This window comes from Arctopsyche grandis, chromosome 7 (genome assembly GCF_051622035.1).
Source record: "Arctopsyche grandis isolate Sample6627 chromosome 7, ASM5162203v2, whole genome shotgun sequence".
Classification (NCBI taxonomy): domain Eukaryota; kingdom Metazoa; phylum Arthropoda; class Insecta; order Trichoptera; family Hydropsychidae; genus Arctopsyche; species Arctopsyche grandis.
This window is the reverse complement of record NC_135361.1, coordinates 13,271,550-13,286,589: the sequence shown is the minus strand read 5'-3', so window position 1 is coordinate 13,286,589 and position 15,040 is coordinate 13,271,550. Positions and strand designations below refer to the sequence as shown.

The window sequence follows — 15,040 nt, the reverse complement described above, 5'->3', positions numbered from 1 at the left end:
GGTAAATCCAGCCCTGTGTGAAACTAATTGTTTTGCTAGTTAGTGATAAGTAGAGGTAGGATAGTCACAGTGCTATCCATTGTTCGGCAAACCTTTAACAATGCATTTACAACCTTTGAACAATACATGGCCCCCTCAGGCTCCGGTGACTAGTGATAAGTAGTCTTCGGCGGTGGAGCGTGCTTTTTCCAGGAAAGGGCGTTTTGGGGCTAGTATCCAGAAAACAGGACAAACTACAAAGCTAGAGCAAAAAAAAAAGGTTCACCATAAAAATGAACAATGGTGCGCAGGGTCACGCTGGCCATAGTGATTAGTAGACACCGGATAGTCTTTTTCTAGGAATCGGGGCGGTTTAGTTCTATTTACATTTAGAGTCCAAAAAAAAAACGTTCGGCGAACCTTTAACAATGCAATGAACAATACACAGCACCCTCTGGGTCCGTTTTTTTTTCAAGACGGTACCTTGGTTATCCGGCCTTTAGTGATTAGCATATTATCAACCATGCTTTGTAGCGGTTTTTTGTTACTTCACGAGCAGCCAGCCAGAAGACTAGTGATAAGTATGATGAATTACAAAAATGGCAAAGATTCTAAACGAGTGGAAGACTAGGAATTTTAGCTTAATATTTTGCGAATGAAAAAAGGCTTGTAAAAATAGCTAAACTTTAAATCAATATATTTTGTATTGGCAGCACTGAATTTGGCAGATATCACTAGAGGTAGGACCGGAAGCGCGCCGTCTATTGTTCCATTATTGTAAATGCTTTGTAAAAAAGGTTCGGCAAACCTTTAACAATGCATTTACAACATGTGAACAATGAACAGCGCGCTCTGGGTCCGCTCTTTATATATCACAAGTAATTCCAATGCGTCACTATGGCTAGATGCAACATATTTATAACTAAAGCCTCGACCCAGAGGGTGAATGCTTTGTTAAAGCTTCGCCGAAAGTTTTTTTTTTTGGACTCTAGCTTTGTAAATAGAGCTAAACCGCCCCGATTCCTGGAAAAAGCACAGTGTCTATTCGCAGTCTATTTATAACAGATCAAACAATAAGCAAAAAATAATTTGAAATACTACATACAAGTACAATGAAATCGAGAAACAATCACACACAACAACAACCCACAGTCTCCAAATATGCCATCCTTCACATATAGTGCCGGTTTTAGGGGGGGGGGGGGGCTGGGTCGGACGGCGCCCGATGCGCCAAAGGCGCTTTAAAATTTAAAATTAGAGCGCCAAAAGCCGTTCAAAATTTTAGATTAGAGCGCCAACGGCGAAAGTTTTTTCTATTGCCATCGGGTGTAAGGCCGGCACTGTTCACATCCAATATATAAGAGAGCAATAATTGTTCGTAAAAAATATACCGATTCGTAAGATTCTGTGTTGAATATTTATAATTTTAATTTGTTTCAATAGGTTAATTTGAAGCATCGTAAAATTATTTTAAACAAGGATCAGATTATTCGTTAAATAACAGGTTTTATTTCTTAGTTTCATTCATCTGTGTATAAGATTGAGATATGTTTAACATTTTCATACTCGATAATTCGAAATACATATTTATGGTGAGACATGGTCGAAATATGTGCCGTTATTAGAATGGGCGCAGTTGTGAAAATTTTCAAGCACTGCTTTAGCCGCTTTGCGTTCGCCTCGCCGCTGAAATCGCTTTAAGTGACATTATTTCATCTGAAAACCCGACAGGATGACTGAACTTCCTGAAATTAGTGCTCTAAACAAGATCTTAGGAGAGGTAAACTCGGCGAAAAATGAGTTCACATCTGAAGCAGCTTTCTATAAAAGTTTGTATATACGACTGTTTGATTTGTATGCATAAATTTGAATCAATATCGATACTACAAAAAGTCTAAATTTCGTCACACTTTTGACTCCTACTATTTGAAGTTACGATGGAAATGATTAAACTTTCTATTATCGGAAAAAAATGAATTTAGATCTTATGACTTCACATTTTCTATCCCCCTCCCCCCTCACCCATATCCAGATTGTTTTATTGCAAATTCAATAAACTTCTAGTGTCTTTTTTATATATTTTTTGATTTGGAAGACGCCGTTTCCGAACTTCTTATATGTACATAATGTCGACGGTTAGGGTTGTCAAGTATCATGGACAAAAAAAGAGAACATTTAACAAAAAATGTTTATTTTTACTAATTATAATTGTGCCGGTGATTACTAAAGTGAAATATGTAAGTTATTTAAGGTACCAAAAATACTATTATTTTACAAGCTAATCGTAAAGGTACCATACGCACTTGCTACCTTGCTACAGAAACCATACAAAGTGATTGTTTGGCCGCATGTGCGTGCAATCGTACTTAAAACTGTATGTTCTATTTTAGCGACTAGGTGATTGCGCGACAAAAAATCGCAAGTGCGTATAAGGCCTAAGAATCATAATGTATACATAATTTTAAATAGTTATAATACATCCATATATACTAACTTGAAAAAACTGCATGCCATATATAATATTCCGTTTGTTACAGACATTACAAACAAACTAACTAGTAGATTCTATGACATAATCACTAATAACCATACTAACACACTTGTGAAGAGTCTCGGTAATTACAACAAAATGTCTATACCCTTCAGGTATAAACAGATTATCTACACACAATCTGCTTTAGGTCATCGACTTTAGAGAGTCTTTGATTAATATTATGTATTAGATGTATTATGAGCATTTATAAGGATTGTAAATAGGTTTTTGAGCTCTTTTTCCTATTATGCTGTACATTAATATTAGAATAATATAATATTATGATTACTAACCAAATTAAATTAAATTGTAAAATAGAAAATGATCAGTAGATCAGTAGCTATTAAAATAGATATGAGATGTATTGTGAACATAATTTCGTAATAATAAAAAGCATTCAAAAATCAAAATCAAATAATGTATACATACATATATTTTTAAGTAGTATCAAAATAATTTTTAATATTATATGACTTATTCCACTTTCATACATATGTACATAGGAACATGAAAAGTGCGCTTAAAAATTAATTGTTGAATTTAATCATCTTCATTCTCACTCTCAATTTCATCATCTCTGTTGCTATATTTATCTACACTGCTAATTTGGCGCAAAAGTTTCTTGTTTTCTTTTATTTCTTTATAAAATGCTAAACATGAAATATTTTTGTAATTACATATATACTACGCTTAAAATATCCCGGACAGTGGAAATTTTCAACTCATTTCTTTCTTTAGTCCACTGCCCACTGATCATGGAAAATATTCTTTCTACATTGGCATTTTGGCCAGGTATTGCAAAAGTCTCTCCACTAAGTCATATCTTGTGAGAGAAAATATAGTACGGACTGCGCGAAATTATTGTCAAAATTGACAAAGTGGACATTATGGGGACAAAATTGACAAAGAGGATATAATATAAAAAAGAGAACATGTCCTTTTAAAACGAGACCTGTGGCAACCCTATCGACAGTGTAAGTTAAAAAGTTGACAAAGACGATTTAACACCCCAACTGACGATAATTTCACGTGTGCTATTTATTGTATACTAGTGGTTTTACCCGGCTTCGCTCGGTATTTGTAATATAAACAGCTTAAACATGGCAAAACAATCTAATAGTTAACATTAATTTGTTTTTTTATTAAATTTGTTTGAACGATATCGATATTGTCATAATAAACACTTTGATTTGTTTTCGATGCTTCCACCCAAACCTTTAAACCTTACATACAAAGTCTCTTTCGAAATTATATATTAGATAAAATTTATTTTAAAGGCACTGTAATTTTAGATACATACATTCTACTTTTATCCAATCATTTTTTATATATTTCAGTAACAATAAAGAGTATTGAAAGATATCACGAAGAACTGGAACAACTAAATAATGACGTTGAAAAGTCCAAAGAAAAACTCATGAAGCTAAAAATTCAAAATGTGGAATATAAAAATACATTAGACTGGTATATTTATATTATAAAATAAATATAAACGTTACAGAAATGCGTCAAATTAGTAAACGCATATATTGCAGTGAAAGTACATTACCAATGAAGTTATATTTACACTGGCATTTCAATGAAATCTTATCATTTGTGAACATCCATAGTTTCACTGACAATGAGTTTATACTACTGAAAATATAACTTAATTGGCAAATACAGATTCACTGCAATAGTTTGTATTAATAATAACTGGTTTGTTTTTAATACTTTTCAATTGAAGTATTTTTTGGTTATTAATCTTAAATGCTTTTGGTAATTTATTATTTTACATACAAATTTTACGCTTTTACTGAAATACTTAAAATATTTTATCATATGGTGTCTATCAAAATATAAGGGTTAAAAATATTTTTTTAAGCGTTGATAATGCTGCAAAATTAGCCATAAATAAGAAATATGAAGCCAAGAAGTCGTTGGATAAATTGAAAGACATCAACGAAGAGATGAAAAAGGCAGACGAAAAGACTTTTGAAATTTATCGAGAGAAATGGCGAGAAATGAAAGAAGTATATGAGTCGTCATCTTTGGCTATCAAAGCGAACAAAATGAAAAATTATGTAAAATTGATGAATATCAAAAGGGATGTGGCATTGTCGATGTTAGACTCCACTAAAAAATCTGTCGTGCTGTACAAGAAAATATCAGATAAAAGAATTCAAAATTTGATAGTTGACTTTGCCCAGTATATGATAGACACGTCTAAGAAGCACAAAACCTTAAATGAAATTAAAAATCGTATAGAAATCAAGAAAATGGAATGCGAAACATTGATGACCGAAAAACAATCTATCTTAGCCGATGTTGAAAATCTGAAAGACATCAAAAGTAAACATTGTAATATACCGATGAGCGAAACAACTATAGATTTGCCAATTCTGATGTTCCAGGAATCGTTGAACGTTCCTATATTGGAAGTATATATTTCAATTCTGTAAAATAATTATGTAGTAAATATGTATGTATGTATATTTTATTTACCTAATGATTTTTCAGTTGCCGCTTACTCCATTAGTTTTCAACGAGCTGAACACAACTGAATCGCTATGGAATAATCCTGTACATTCAGTCGACAGAAATAAATTCAATAAACCCGATGAACTTTGCTCAAAAATAGAAATCAACAAAGTTCCAAATAATAATGACATAAAAGTTTCAATTGAAAATCAAATGAAAGATCTGGATAATAATATGAAGGTAATCACAATGGAAAATAATGAAACGAAACAATTTGAGATCAATATTGTAAAAGAAGACGAAGCAGTTGAGAGAAAACTGAAGGAAAAGCAAAAACTTGAAATTATTAGCAACGTGAAACTGACTGAGAATGAAACGGCAAAGCTTTTTGAATCCATTCAAAATAAACCAATAATTATTAACGAGAGATTGAGCGCTATCATTGTAAACTTTCTATTGCAGTATGAATTATTTTATTTGTATTCATTTTTATAATCGTATCATGCATATTTTTATAGGTTCCGCCAAAAAGTACCGATATATTAAATATGAATAATAATGAAACTGTTGAAAGTGTATCAGAAAACCAAACGAATTCTTCACCCAAATATCAACAACAAAAAGTAACAAACAAATCTATTCACATTCTTAATCCGGGGTGGGCAATCCAGGGTGGTCCATGGGCTCACAAATACATATACTTACACAAACTTACATTCGCTCCACATTTTTTTAATTTTATTATATACATATGTACATATATATGTACCAGGAAGGCCTAACAGGTAAACCCCAATGCACCTTCCTGGCCAATTACAAACAATGCAGCATTTTATTTTATTACATAAGTCGATGAATAACGAGACACTGAAAACTCGAAATTAACGAATGTATATACCTATACATCTGTACATAGATAATAAGGATAAGGAAAAACAGTTACATAACGAGATATGTACATACGTATACTTTATTATTTTAATATTAAGTATGTATTTAAACTGTATTAGAAAATTTTTCATTCAGTTAATTTTCATTTTTGTATCGGGTATCACACTTAAATATTTCTGTATTTTTTCAAGTTTAAATAATGAAAATTGGTAAGCATTTTTTTTGCACAAACATCCCAATCGCGACCTCATCGATAAAAACTAAAACTCGAGTGCGGTTTGCAAGTGCAAGTCTGAAAAAGTTGCTGATCCTTGTTTAAAACAATTTTTGAAAATGTCTACAATTAAAATAATATTTTCAGAGAGTCAAATTTAACGAAAGTGTGGTCATTGCAAGTCATCTGTCTAAAGAGAAAACCGAAATAAACGATAACAATCCAAATTCGATCAAAACCACTTTCGGTCAAAATTTGAGTGATGTTTATGAACCGAATGTACGCAGTCTTTGCATATGAAAAATATTTCAAATAGTTTTATTATTTTAGATTTATACTGCTATCTTTCTCTATTTTTAGATTTCTAATAATGAGCAGCAATATTCCAAATATTTCAATACCAAAATTGAGGATGTGCCTATGACTCAACTCACCGACAATACTAGCATGATTGTATTAAAAAGTGAGTCCAGTAATAACATAAACGCTCAAAATGAGTATAAAATCGAGTACGAGAAATTGAAGGATATTCCAGAAACTAAAATGAAAAACGATTGTACTCACAAAGATGAAGTATTATTGAGCAGCGCAAGATCCAGTTCTGAACAGAATAAATCTGTCGACGAATTTATCGCTCCATCATGTTCTACAGCGAGAGTAATTTTTGATAATATTTAATTGAATACGTTGAATGAATTTTTATACAGCATTTTTTAAATATTTAATAGGGAAATAACGTGCCTAAACAAAATATAACTAATATTTTAAAGGATAATATGCTTAGTTTTCTGGACTATATGGGCCAAAACGATTCTCAACTAAGTGTCGATACTTATCCTCCGAGTAAAAATTTTTACTTAATATTTTATTCATTCCTATGTATGTATGTGTATACATTATGTAGTTTTAACAAATGTAGATTTCATGGCTACAATCGTCTCACCCGATGAGGATTCTATGGATTATAGACGCGCCACTCAACAGCAACCAACAAACACACAAGAACCGCAACAGAGTATGAAGATCATCATTTAGTTATTGCTGTTTAAAAGTATTGTTGATTCATTTTTGTTGTTCTGTTTAATAGATTTTGGAAATCCGCCAGTGCAAGATTTTAATTTCCTAACCGGTGCAGATTCCAAGGGCGATGTTGACAATGCATTCAATTTTAATTTTGGTAATACGCCTAAAGGGACAGAAAAAAGCGGTTTCTTTGGTTTCTTTTAAGCCGATTTTTAATTACTTTAAGGCTATTTAATTATTATATTAAATTCGATCTATTAAGATCGAATTTAATATAATAATACTGGATTACGTTTAGATTTAAAAAAATGTATTCACAGTAAATTTTAACCAATTATATTTGGAAGAATTTAACTTTTCATAAAATTCCTGGAAATAATATACTTGTTGATATCACTTCTATTGAGTATACGTATGTAAACACATACATACTTAGTATAAAGTTAATTGTAAGTAAATTAAGGTTTATTAAAATTGTTAAAATAAATAATACTTTTCAAATGTTATAATTAAATACAAATATTTACATATATAATAGTATTAATTCTATTGATTTAAAATAGTAGTTATTATAGAATTAGTAACAAATTGAACAAATTCATTATCTTTTTTTCGTCATTGATGCAGTTGACACGCTCTGACGGCTATGAATTGAAGTAAGATAAACAACGGTGCAAACACTTCACTGTACTCTATCGTTGACTGTCCAGTGAGTTTTTTGCACAGCAGGAACTTGAACACGAATGTGAGCCCCAGAAAGATGGCACTCCATGACGCTCGATATAGGGATATCTTTAACGAGTTATATAAACTCATTCTGATGAAGATGATCACACAGAAGTAAGCGTTGAGCGCGTCGCTGATGAACAACGGCGAGAATATCACCCACCAAGACCCGGTGAGGATACCGTCAATCTTCAACGCTAGAAGTACTGAGAAAATGGTCACCGACACCAAGTTTATCCATATTTCGAAGAGCGTCAGACCGATCCATAGCACGATTTCGTTGAGCGAAAAGAACATTTTGAAAGATGGAGTTTTTCAATTTGCACTCGATAGGGCTACACGGTAGATTCTTATATGCACTGCGGAGTTTTGACGCACTTGCGATTTGAATTCACCGTCGTCCACAGTCGGTTCAAAGTCGTCTGAAAATAAATAAGGATTATTACAAGGGTTCAATACGAGATATGTCAATATGGAGTTTAATTAACCGATGAGGTCTACGGTTGAGGTGTTGACTTCGACTTTGCAAGTTCCGTGGAAGGTGGCTTCGAGTTGCAGAGCCAAGTTAATGGCTCGACATACGGCTGCTCCTAAAGCGTGTAGCAACACTTGATCTGCGCCGTTTAAGAGAAGCTGCGAACACTTTTCCAATTGTGCCTAAAATATGAAATCGTCAATGAGTATCGGTAAGAAAACTTTACAGGTGGAAGGATACAATGTTATTAAAAGTAAAGATTACGCTTAATAACTTAAAGCCGACAAGTATTATTTTAATCAATGCGAAAGGCATTTATAGTGTGGGTAAGTTTGAACATTGGAGGTTATGTTTGTAAAACCTTAAAATTGGTCTTTTTCGTGATATAAATGGCATTGTCTTGGATAGGAGGACGAGCAGGAAGTCGTTTCTTTGGTGGAGGGCCAGATGAGCGCTTTCCGACATCTGCAGCAGACATTTCACTTTTGACGGCTAGTGCATCGTCGACAGTGTTACCATTTGAAAAAATGTCATTTGACATATTTAGTATTTGAAAATTTCATTTGACATTTGACATATCCCTAAGTATTTTAGTCCGATTGACAATTACAGCTGGGACCACGGGGTGGGTAATAAAAGTTTCAAGCTCTTTATTACACGTGACTAACGTTATTTAACGAACGACAGCTGAAGATTTGAGGACGATGTGACATATCGTCGGTCCGGAAGAAAAACGTCGCAAGTCAAAAAGTGTGTTTTCAGTAGAGACGATTGAAGTTTGAACATGGTGAACACTTTCATATAAGTGAAAAACAAAAATATTGCCCTGTGTCAATCGTAACTTGAAATAGACAAATGACATTTTTCTAGCGAAAAGAATGATTTTTTTCTGTGTATGCAATCGATAACTCAAGAATCGCTTTTTTTTACTTGTGACGTTTTTCATCCAGACTGACGATATGTTTCTGACGGTAAATGGATTATTCCGCAAAAATCGATCTCGCACAAGTCAAGTCAAACATCTGGCACTCGAGTTTTTGTTAGTACAATATTTGGAGTGGGTAGCTTTGGATTGATGGAGTTTTTGGTGCCAGATGTTCCGTGATAGAAATTTTAATGACTTGGGCGAGATCGCTTTTTGCGGAGTAATCACCGAACTGTTTTTTTACGTAACAGTTAAAACTATATTTTGAGGCAGATTGAAAGGACGTAACAGTGACAGTTATTTAAGTAAGCGTCTTGATTTAAAACAAATTGAAATGAAGAGCAGAGAGAAGAGCAAAATGAAAACAAAGCGTTGTGCGCGTTGAGTTGGTAGCTGTATGCAGTGAGAAACAATGATAGTTTGAGGGCGAGTGCGAGTGTGGGAGTGAGAGAAGAAGCAAACGCCGAGCGCGTGAAGTTGGCGGTCGCAGTCGCAGTCTCAACTGCTATCATTGTGGACGTTTCGACTCTCTCGGCCGTTTCCGGCTATCGGTTTTTTGACAATGGATTCGTCGGCGGGCTTCCGCTCCCGCTGACCAGGATGTAGCCCCGGCTGGAGATCGCGTCAACGCGTCAACACCCACCACCCACCACCCACCACCACCCCCCCCGAACTCCTCCACCACACCACTGCTGCAAACCCACCCTCGGTGACCAGTGACCAGTGTCCAGTGACTTGTCATCATGGAGGTGGTGGGCGAGTACGAGTACAACAGCAAGGACCTCATCGGCCACGGAGCCTTCGCCGTCGTCTTCAAGGGGCGCCTTAGAAAGGTAACGACACCACCCACCGCTCACCCCCACCCCCACCCACCCCACCCCACCCCATCCCATCCCATCCCATCCCGTCCCACCCGCCGCCTTAACGATTGAGCCCTTTGTCGAGGCGATTTCGCATCTTAGCTAGCCTCGATTCAATTCTCGATTCGAGGATGACGAAACTCGGAAGTGGAGCCGAAAGCCGATCGATGTTTACTCACTTCTATCATACCCAATTCCAATATACATACATCCTCTCATCTCCAATACGCATATGCGTCAAACTATCTCGCCTCTTATCGATGTAATCCAAACAAAACATTTTTGCCACGATCGAGACGTGTTTATATTTTTATTATTATTATGCACGGCGAGTGTGACACGTTCGTTCGCTCCCGTCTCGCCATTTTATGTCGACTCGCTCGGCTATTTTGACATCTGCGGTGAGCGTCGATAAGACACAGTTTCGCCCGTATCGTGGCCCGTTATTGAAATTCAAATTTGAAAATACAAATAAATAAACAATCGAATCTGGAAATTTGGAGCCGCAACGCATCGGTCTTGGCGCACAACTTTCCGACTATGTCCGCGCGAAGAAAATGGCGCTCCTATACGTCTCAATTATGTATTTTTGAATACATATTTATTATCAAAATATTCTTCTAACCTTGGATTAGACACTTCGCAACTTAATTTGCATCTGCGATAGCGTAATCGATATTCTGAACTTGCATAACTTTCTCGTCTGTTTCAGTTGGCATATTGATAATATTATTGTTTTGATTTTGAAAATTTTCAATCTTTCTCTAACGAACCTTCGACCGAGAAAGTTATCTAAATTGCAATGTTATTTTATACACCTATGAGACGAAACAATACATGCAGTATTATTAGTGGAACTTTGAGTGGCCAGAATGGTACTTTCTTTCACAACTAAAAAGACAACAAAAAGGGAAATATAACCTATGTACGTATGGTACAATTATGTTTCGATCAATTTTTACAAGGCTTTTATATGATTCTCTTCGCTTATTGTTCAAGCAATATTCCTTCATTCTTCCGATCGGTTTGAAACTTTACCATTTTGTGCGGTTTGGTCAATGGTGAAAAATAATCGTAATAAACACGAATGCAAAAAGTTTAGAGATGACATATAGTGTCCAGTAGTAGCGTTATATGTTTGACTTTCCGCCACCCACTCGTTTTGTCAGATTTTAATTGTTTATAACTTATAAACAATTAAAATCTTTTTAAGGTATAGTGTGAAAAAGATAAAGTTATAGTGACTTATAAATCACTATAACTTTATAAAGTCACTATAACTTTATCTTTTTCACACTATACCTTAAAAAATTGCATTATAATCTTTCATATATATTTTTACTTCACTAATTCTAGACTATTCAACACATTAAAAATAAAAATAAACAAACCTGTCTACACTGTTTTAGGGCGGTTTCAGACTAGCGTATATCGTCGTTTCGGCATACGCGCTTACACGCGCGCTACATTTCGCGCTTCAAAAAACTGAACTCGCGTACACGGGCTTATTCCAGCGTGTTCGCTCCAACCGGTAGTGGGTATTTAGTATCAACATGGATAATACGAGCTTATAAGCGCGTCTACGCTCGTACGAGTTGCGCGTATGAAAAACGACGCGCCTATACGCGCCTACATGCACTTCAAAAAACGAGATTATACGCGCGTATAAAACGCTAGTCTAAAACCGCCCTGAATACGATATATGTACATATTTACGTTTATTGATAATCAATAATAGCTCTGATTCACGTATTCAATACCTGTTGTGAGGTGAAAACAGCTCTTTATTATAAATATATTCAAAAGCATTGTTCCACAGGTTGATGGGCTGTAAAAATCATATTCCTTCCCACAGATGAATCGAAAATTTTCGCGCACTTGATTTTAAAATCATTTCATCAGTTTATAAACAAATGATGCAACATTTCGTCATAGACGATTCATCAACTGCGACAGTAGAACTTATCTACTCGGGCTTGAATTTGAATATAAATTAAAATTGTAATGTTTAGTTAAATTCCATTACGTTGTTTGCACTGAAAAGATTCCGTGTCCTACTTGATTATTATATTTCATTTACGATATAATGTTAAGATAATATGATATAAGATTCAGCAAACATTGGCTGAAGAAGGCTGAACAAAACAAAAACTAGTGACTTATAAACAATCACTCGGGATGCTCATGATCATTCTGTCTAATCATCATGACCACCCCCGCATAAGAGGGGACCTGGTAATCGGCGAGCACATTATACCGACATTAACGTGTTATCGTTTATTTAAAGACATGAAAACTATACTATTCGAAGGTCGACTTTTAATATGTTTTTACCAAGCTCGCCCATTCTGGCGATTGACTGATAGATCTTTGTTGCTTTATGATATTATCAAAGCATTTCTTCAAATGGAAAACCTAATTCTGATTAGATAAATCCCATCGTAGACGAATTGCGTTCTTTCATTTGTTTGTTTTTGTTTTCTTTGCATTATATTTGTACGCAACGCTTTTTAGTTCTGTATGCTTGTGTTTCATTATCTGTTGGCCTTGAATCAAATGTTTTGCGAATCACCAGACGTGTTTACTTTTTTTTCAACTGAAATATTCGATTTATTTTGTTTTTCATATCCAGGACGAAACGCATCGGGTCAACGGGAAGACTAGAATTTCACAGCGGTCGTTACCGAAAAATATTTTTATGACAGTTTTCCTCATCGGTCATTCGAGTATGCAAATACATAGTCTGTTCGTGTCAATCTCTTCACCTGTCTATGTCTAAAGTACAATCTATGCCTGTTTATGACTACAGTAAGGGCACAGGCACACAAAGTGGTGCGCGACACTTGCTTTTTTTCTTTTAGATAGTTTTGCACATGTTTAATAAACGCTAGCACGCCCCACATGTGACTCAAACACACCCCCTGGAGTGTTTTCGATGATATTTTATCCTTGTATTGAGAGTGATCGATAATGGTGATTCCCATATTTGAAGAAATGTAGGAGAAACTCGAAATAATAAGATCGTACGAATTAATAATGATATAGACACGTCCATTCACAGCTGGAGTCCACCTAGGCATGCCGTGCCGTACGATTCTGTGTGTCTGCACCTTAAGGTATGCAGATATTTCTCGGCAGACTTATCTGCTACGACATTGATTAACTAGACACTTTTTCTTGGCTTGCTTTTCAAATTTTCGTTTTGACAAACACAAATTTTAGTACTATTATCATTACTGATCTCCGTAAAGTCGCTATTGGTTTGTCTGCCGATAAGTTTTCCGACAAATCTATACTAGTTTATAACAACCTTGTAAAGAGGTTCGCTGCGCGTGTTGTTTTTTTTTTACTAATTTTACTTGTACGTAGTAACAATTTGTGATCATGCGAAAATTCGAATTCGAGATTATGACTGATTCGAACTCAGAATCGATCACTGATCACATTTTCATGATCTAGAAAAAATGTGTCTGTGTATTTTGGGGATTTCTTGAACACCGTTTGTCCTATCGAACTGTAATTTTTTTTCAATTTTACGACGTAATTTATTTTCAATTTTTGAAGTTGACCGGAAATGGTACCTCCTTAATAGGTGTCCCCATTTTTTAAGTTTTTAAATTCAATTATCTCTTAAACCGCTAACTGAATCGGACTGAAATTTTTTACATGTAATAGAAATTATAAAATTTTATAACCTAATATTTTTACCTAAACCGGAAGTAGTACTTTTACTCTAGAGAATGGAGGTTTTTTATGTTTATCTTAGAAACCTTTTTGTTTATTGAACTGAAATTTCATATGTAGAAGTCTGAGCTTAATACTAAGTTATGTATAAAGTTTGGTAAGCATCCGTCAACCGGTAGTGGCAGTTTATTTTTTTATAGTTTTGCACCTGCAAAAAAACGCCAAATCTGTACTGCAGCGCCCCTCACCCCTGGAGTGTTTTCGGTGATATTTTAACCTTGTATTGACATATGTTTGACAGTGATTCCCATATTTGAAGAAATGTAGGAGTAACTTGTCGAAGTACGAATTGCATGTGCGGCCTCGGTGTGAAGATTCGACTCTCATACCATGAGTCATAGCTGGAGTCCACGTGCGTGTCCCGTGCCGCACTTTTTAGTGTTTACTTTTTAATTTACCATTCGCTTTCTTTGTTTTATTCTGATCCGCACTTGACTTGATCCATACAGACAGTAATGAATCCAATATTTTGAATGCATAGCTCCTGTTCCATGACGACTGTAACAAGATCGGCGTTGGGACGATGCTTTGTGCGAAAAAAATGGTTCACTATCGTTAACCATGCTTTTTTTTGCTCTCTTGCTCTGTTAATTAAGGTAGAGGTCTATTGTTATTTAAAGAGCACCAAGCCGAAGTTTAAATATAAATGTTTTATAGATTACTTTATTTGTATTACGTTATATTTTCAAGCTTTATGCGGGTTGTGCTCACTTGTCACTATGTTTAACAGCCGCGTGTTTAGTTGTCTTCTCACCCTTAGCGCCATTTAATTTAACTTCAGAAGGAAATTTTAATCAGCTGCACCCTCCTCAGTGTACTCCTGTACAAATATAATTAAAAAATTGATTAACAACGAAAAATAGGCATTCAAATGAATTTGGTAAACATTATCCAAAAAATGAATAATTACGTATGTATTTGCGCAATCATCGCGTGCAAAATGCTACTTGTTTATTTTATCTATTCTTAAAGTTTTTGTGACGCTCATATCAGTATATATATTTTTTTTATTATTTATAAGGTGACTAATGAGTTATTTGCGTAAACGCTTTACGTAGCATTTATTCTCGATCCGGACTTTCAATTTCGCTTCGACGACACGTGTGTTCCAAAATAGTTGTACGTATTCACTTATGTATTGGATCGATTCCACGAATTATGTCGCTTCGGAATTGTTGGGTCTTCGTATCTAGCCGGACATTTCGTCCCC

General features: G+C 34.9%; 4 protein-coding genes across 5 annotated transcripts in view; 2 read left to right on the top strand and 2 right to left on the bottom strand.

Moving 5' to 3' along the window:
• The first annotated feature begins 1,711 nt into the window (after positions 1-1,711).
• On the top strand, positions 1,712-7,331 carry LOC143914064 (uncharacterized). The gene is made up of 10 exons (XM_077434155.1): positions 1,712-1,808; positions 3,850-3,976; positions 4,377-4,932; positions 5,012-5,416; positions 5,491-5,595; positions 6,225-6,356; positions 6,438-6,734; positions 6,806-6,920; positions 6,997-7,092; positions 7,165-7,331. The coding sequence occupies exons 1-10, from the start codon at positions 1,712-1,714 to the stop codon at positions 7,302-7,304; spliced, it is 2,070 nt and encodes a 689-aa protein (XP_077290281.1). The 3' UTR covers positions 7,305-7,331.
• Positions 7,332-7,597: 266 nt separating this feature from the next.
• On the bottom strand, positions 7,598-8,806 carry Rpp20 (ribonuclease P protein subunit p20). Its single transcript, XM_077434648.1, has 3 exons — positions 8,663-8,806; positions 8,315-8,483; positions 7,598-8,248 (listed from the first exon to the last, which is right to left on the bottom strand). The coding sequence occupies exons 1-3, from the start codon at positions 8,777-8,779 to the stop codon at positions 8,142-8,144; spliced, it is 393 nt and encodes a 130-aa protein (XP_077290774.1). The 5' UTR covers positions 8,780-8,806; the 3' UTR covers positions 7,598-8,141.
• On the bottom strand, positions 7,659-8,123 carry LOC143914431 (transmembrane protein 203). Its single transcript, XM_077434647.1, has one exon. The coding sequence runs from the start codon at positions 8,121-8,123 to the stop codon at positions 7,716-7,718; it is 408 nt and encodes a 135-aa protein (XP_077290773.1). The 3' UTR covers positions 7,659-7,715.
• Positions 8,807-9,625: 819 nt separating the features above from the next.
• Positions 9,626-15,040, top strand: part of LOC143914166 (serine/threonine-protein kinase unc-51-like) — a 39,225-nt gene continuing 33,810 nt past the window's right edge. Inside the window, exon 1 of one of the 2 annotated variants that reach the window (XM_077434261.1) lies at positions 9,626-10,059. In XM_077434261.1, the coding sequence (XP_077290387.1) occupies positions 9,970-10,059 (90 nt within the window). In that variant the 5' untranslated portion in view covers positions 9,626-9,969. The remainder of the gene's footprint in view (positions 10,060-15,040) is intronic. The other variant, XM_077434260.1, reaches the window with a different exon arrangement.

What these genes read in the sequence shown, in the direction of transcription:
- Rpp20 (XM_077434648.1), bottom strand. Translation starts at nt 8,779, where the DNA reads ATGTCTGCTGCAGATGTCGGAAAGCGCTCATCTGGCCCTCCACCAAAG. An exon ending in CGAAAAAGACCAATTTTAAG is followed by an intron (nt 8,484 to 8,662) that starts GTTTTACAAACA and finishes TTCATATTTTAG; the next exon opens with GCACAATTGGAAAAGTGTTC. An exon ending in CTCAACCGTAGACCTCATCG is followed by an intron (nt 8,249 to 8,314) that starts GTTAATTAAACT and finishes ATTTATTTTCAG; the next exon opens with ACGACTTTGAACCGACTGTG.
- LOC143914431 (XM_077434647.1), bottom strand. Translation starts at nt 8,123, where the DNA reads ATGTTCTTTTCGCTCAACGAAATCGTGCTATGGATCGGTCTGACGCTC.
- LOC143914064 (XM_077434155.1), top strand. Translation starts at nt 1,712, where the DNA reads ATGACTGAACTTCCTGAAATTAGTGCTCTAAACAAGATCTTAGGAGAG. An exon ending in GTGATGTTTATGAACCGAAT is followed by an intron (nt 6,357 to 6,437) that starts GTACGCAGTCTT and finishes CTCTATTTTTAG; the next exon opens with ATTTCTAATAATGAGCAGCA. An exon ending in CATCATGTTCTACAGCGAGA is followed by an intron (nt 6,735 to 6,805) that starts GTAATTTTTGAT and finishes AATATTTAATAG; the next exon opens with GGAAATAACGTGCCTAAACA.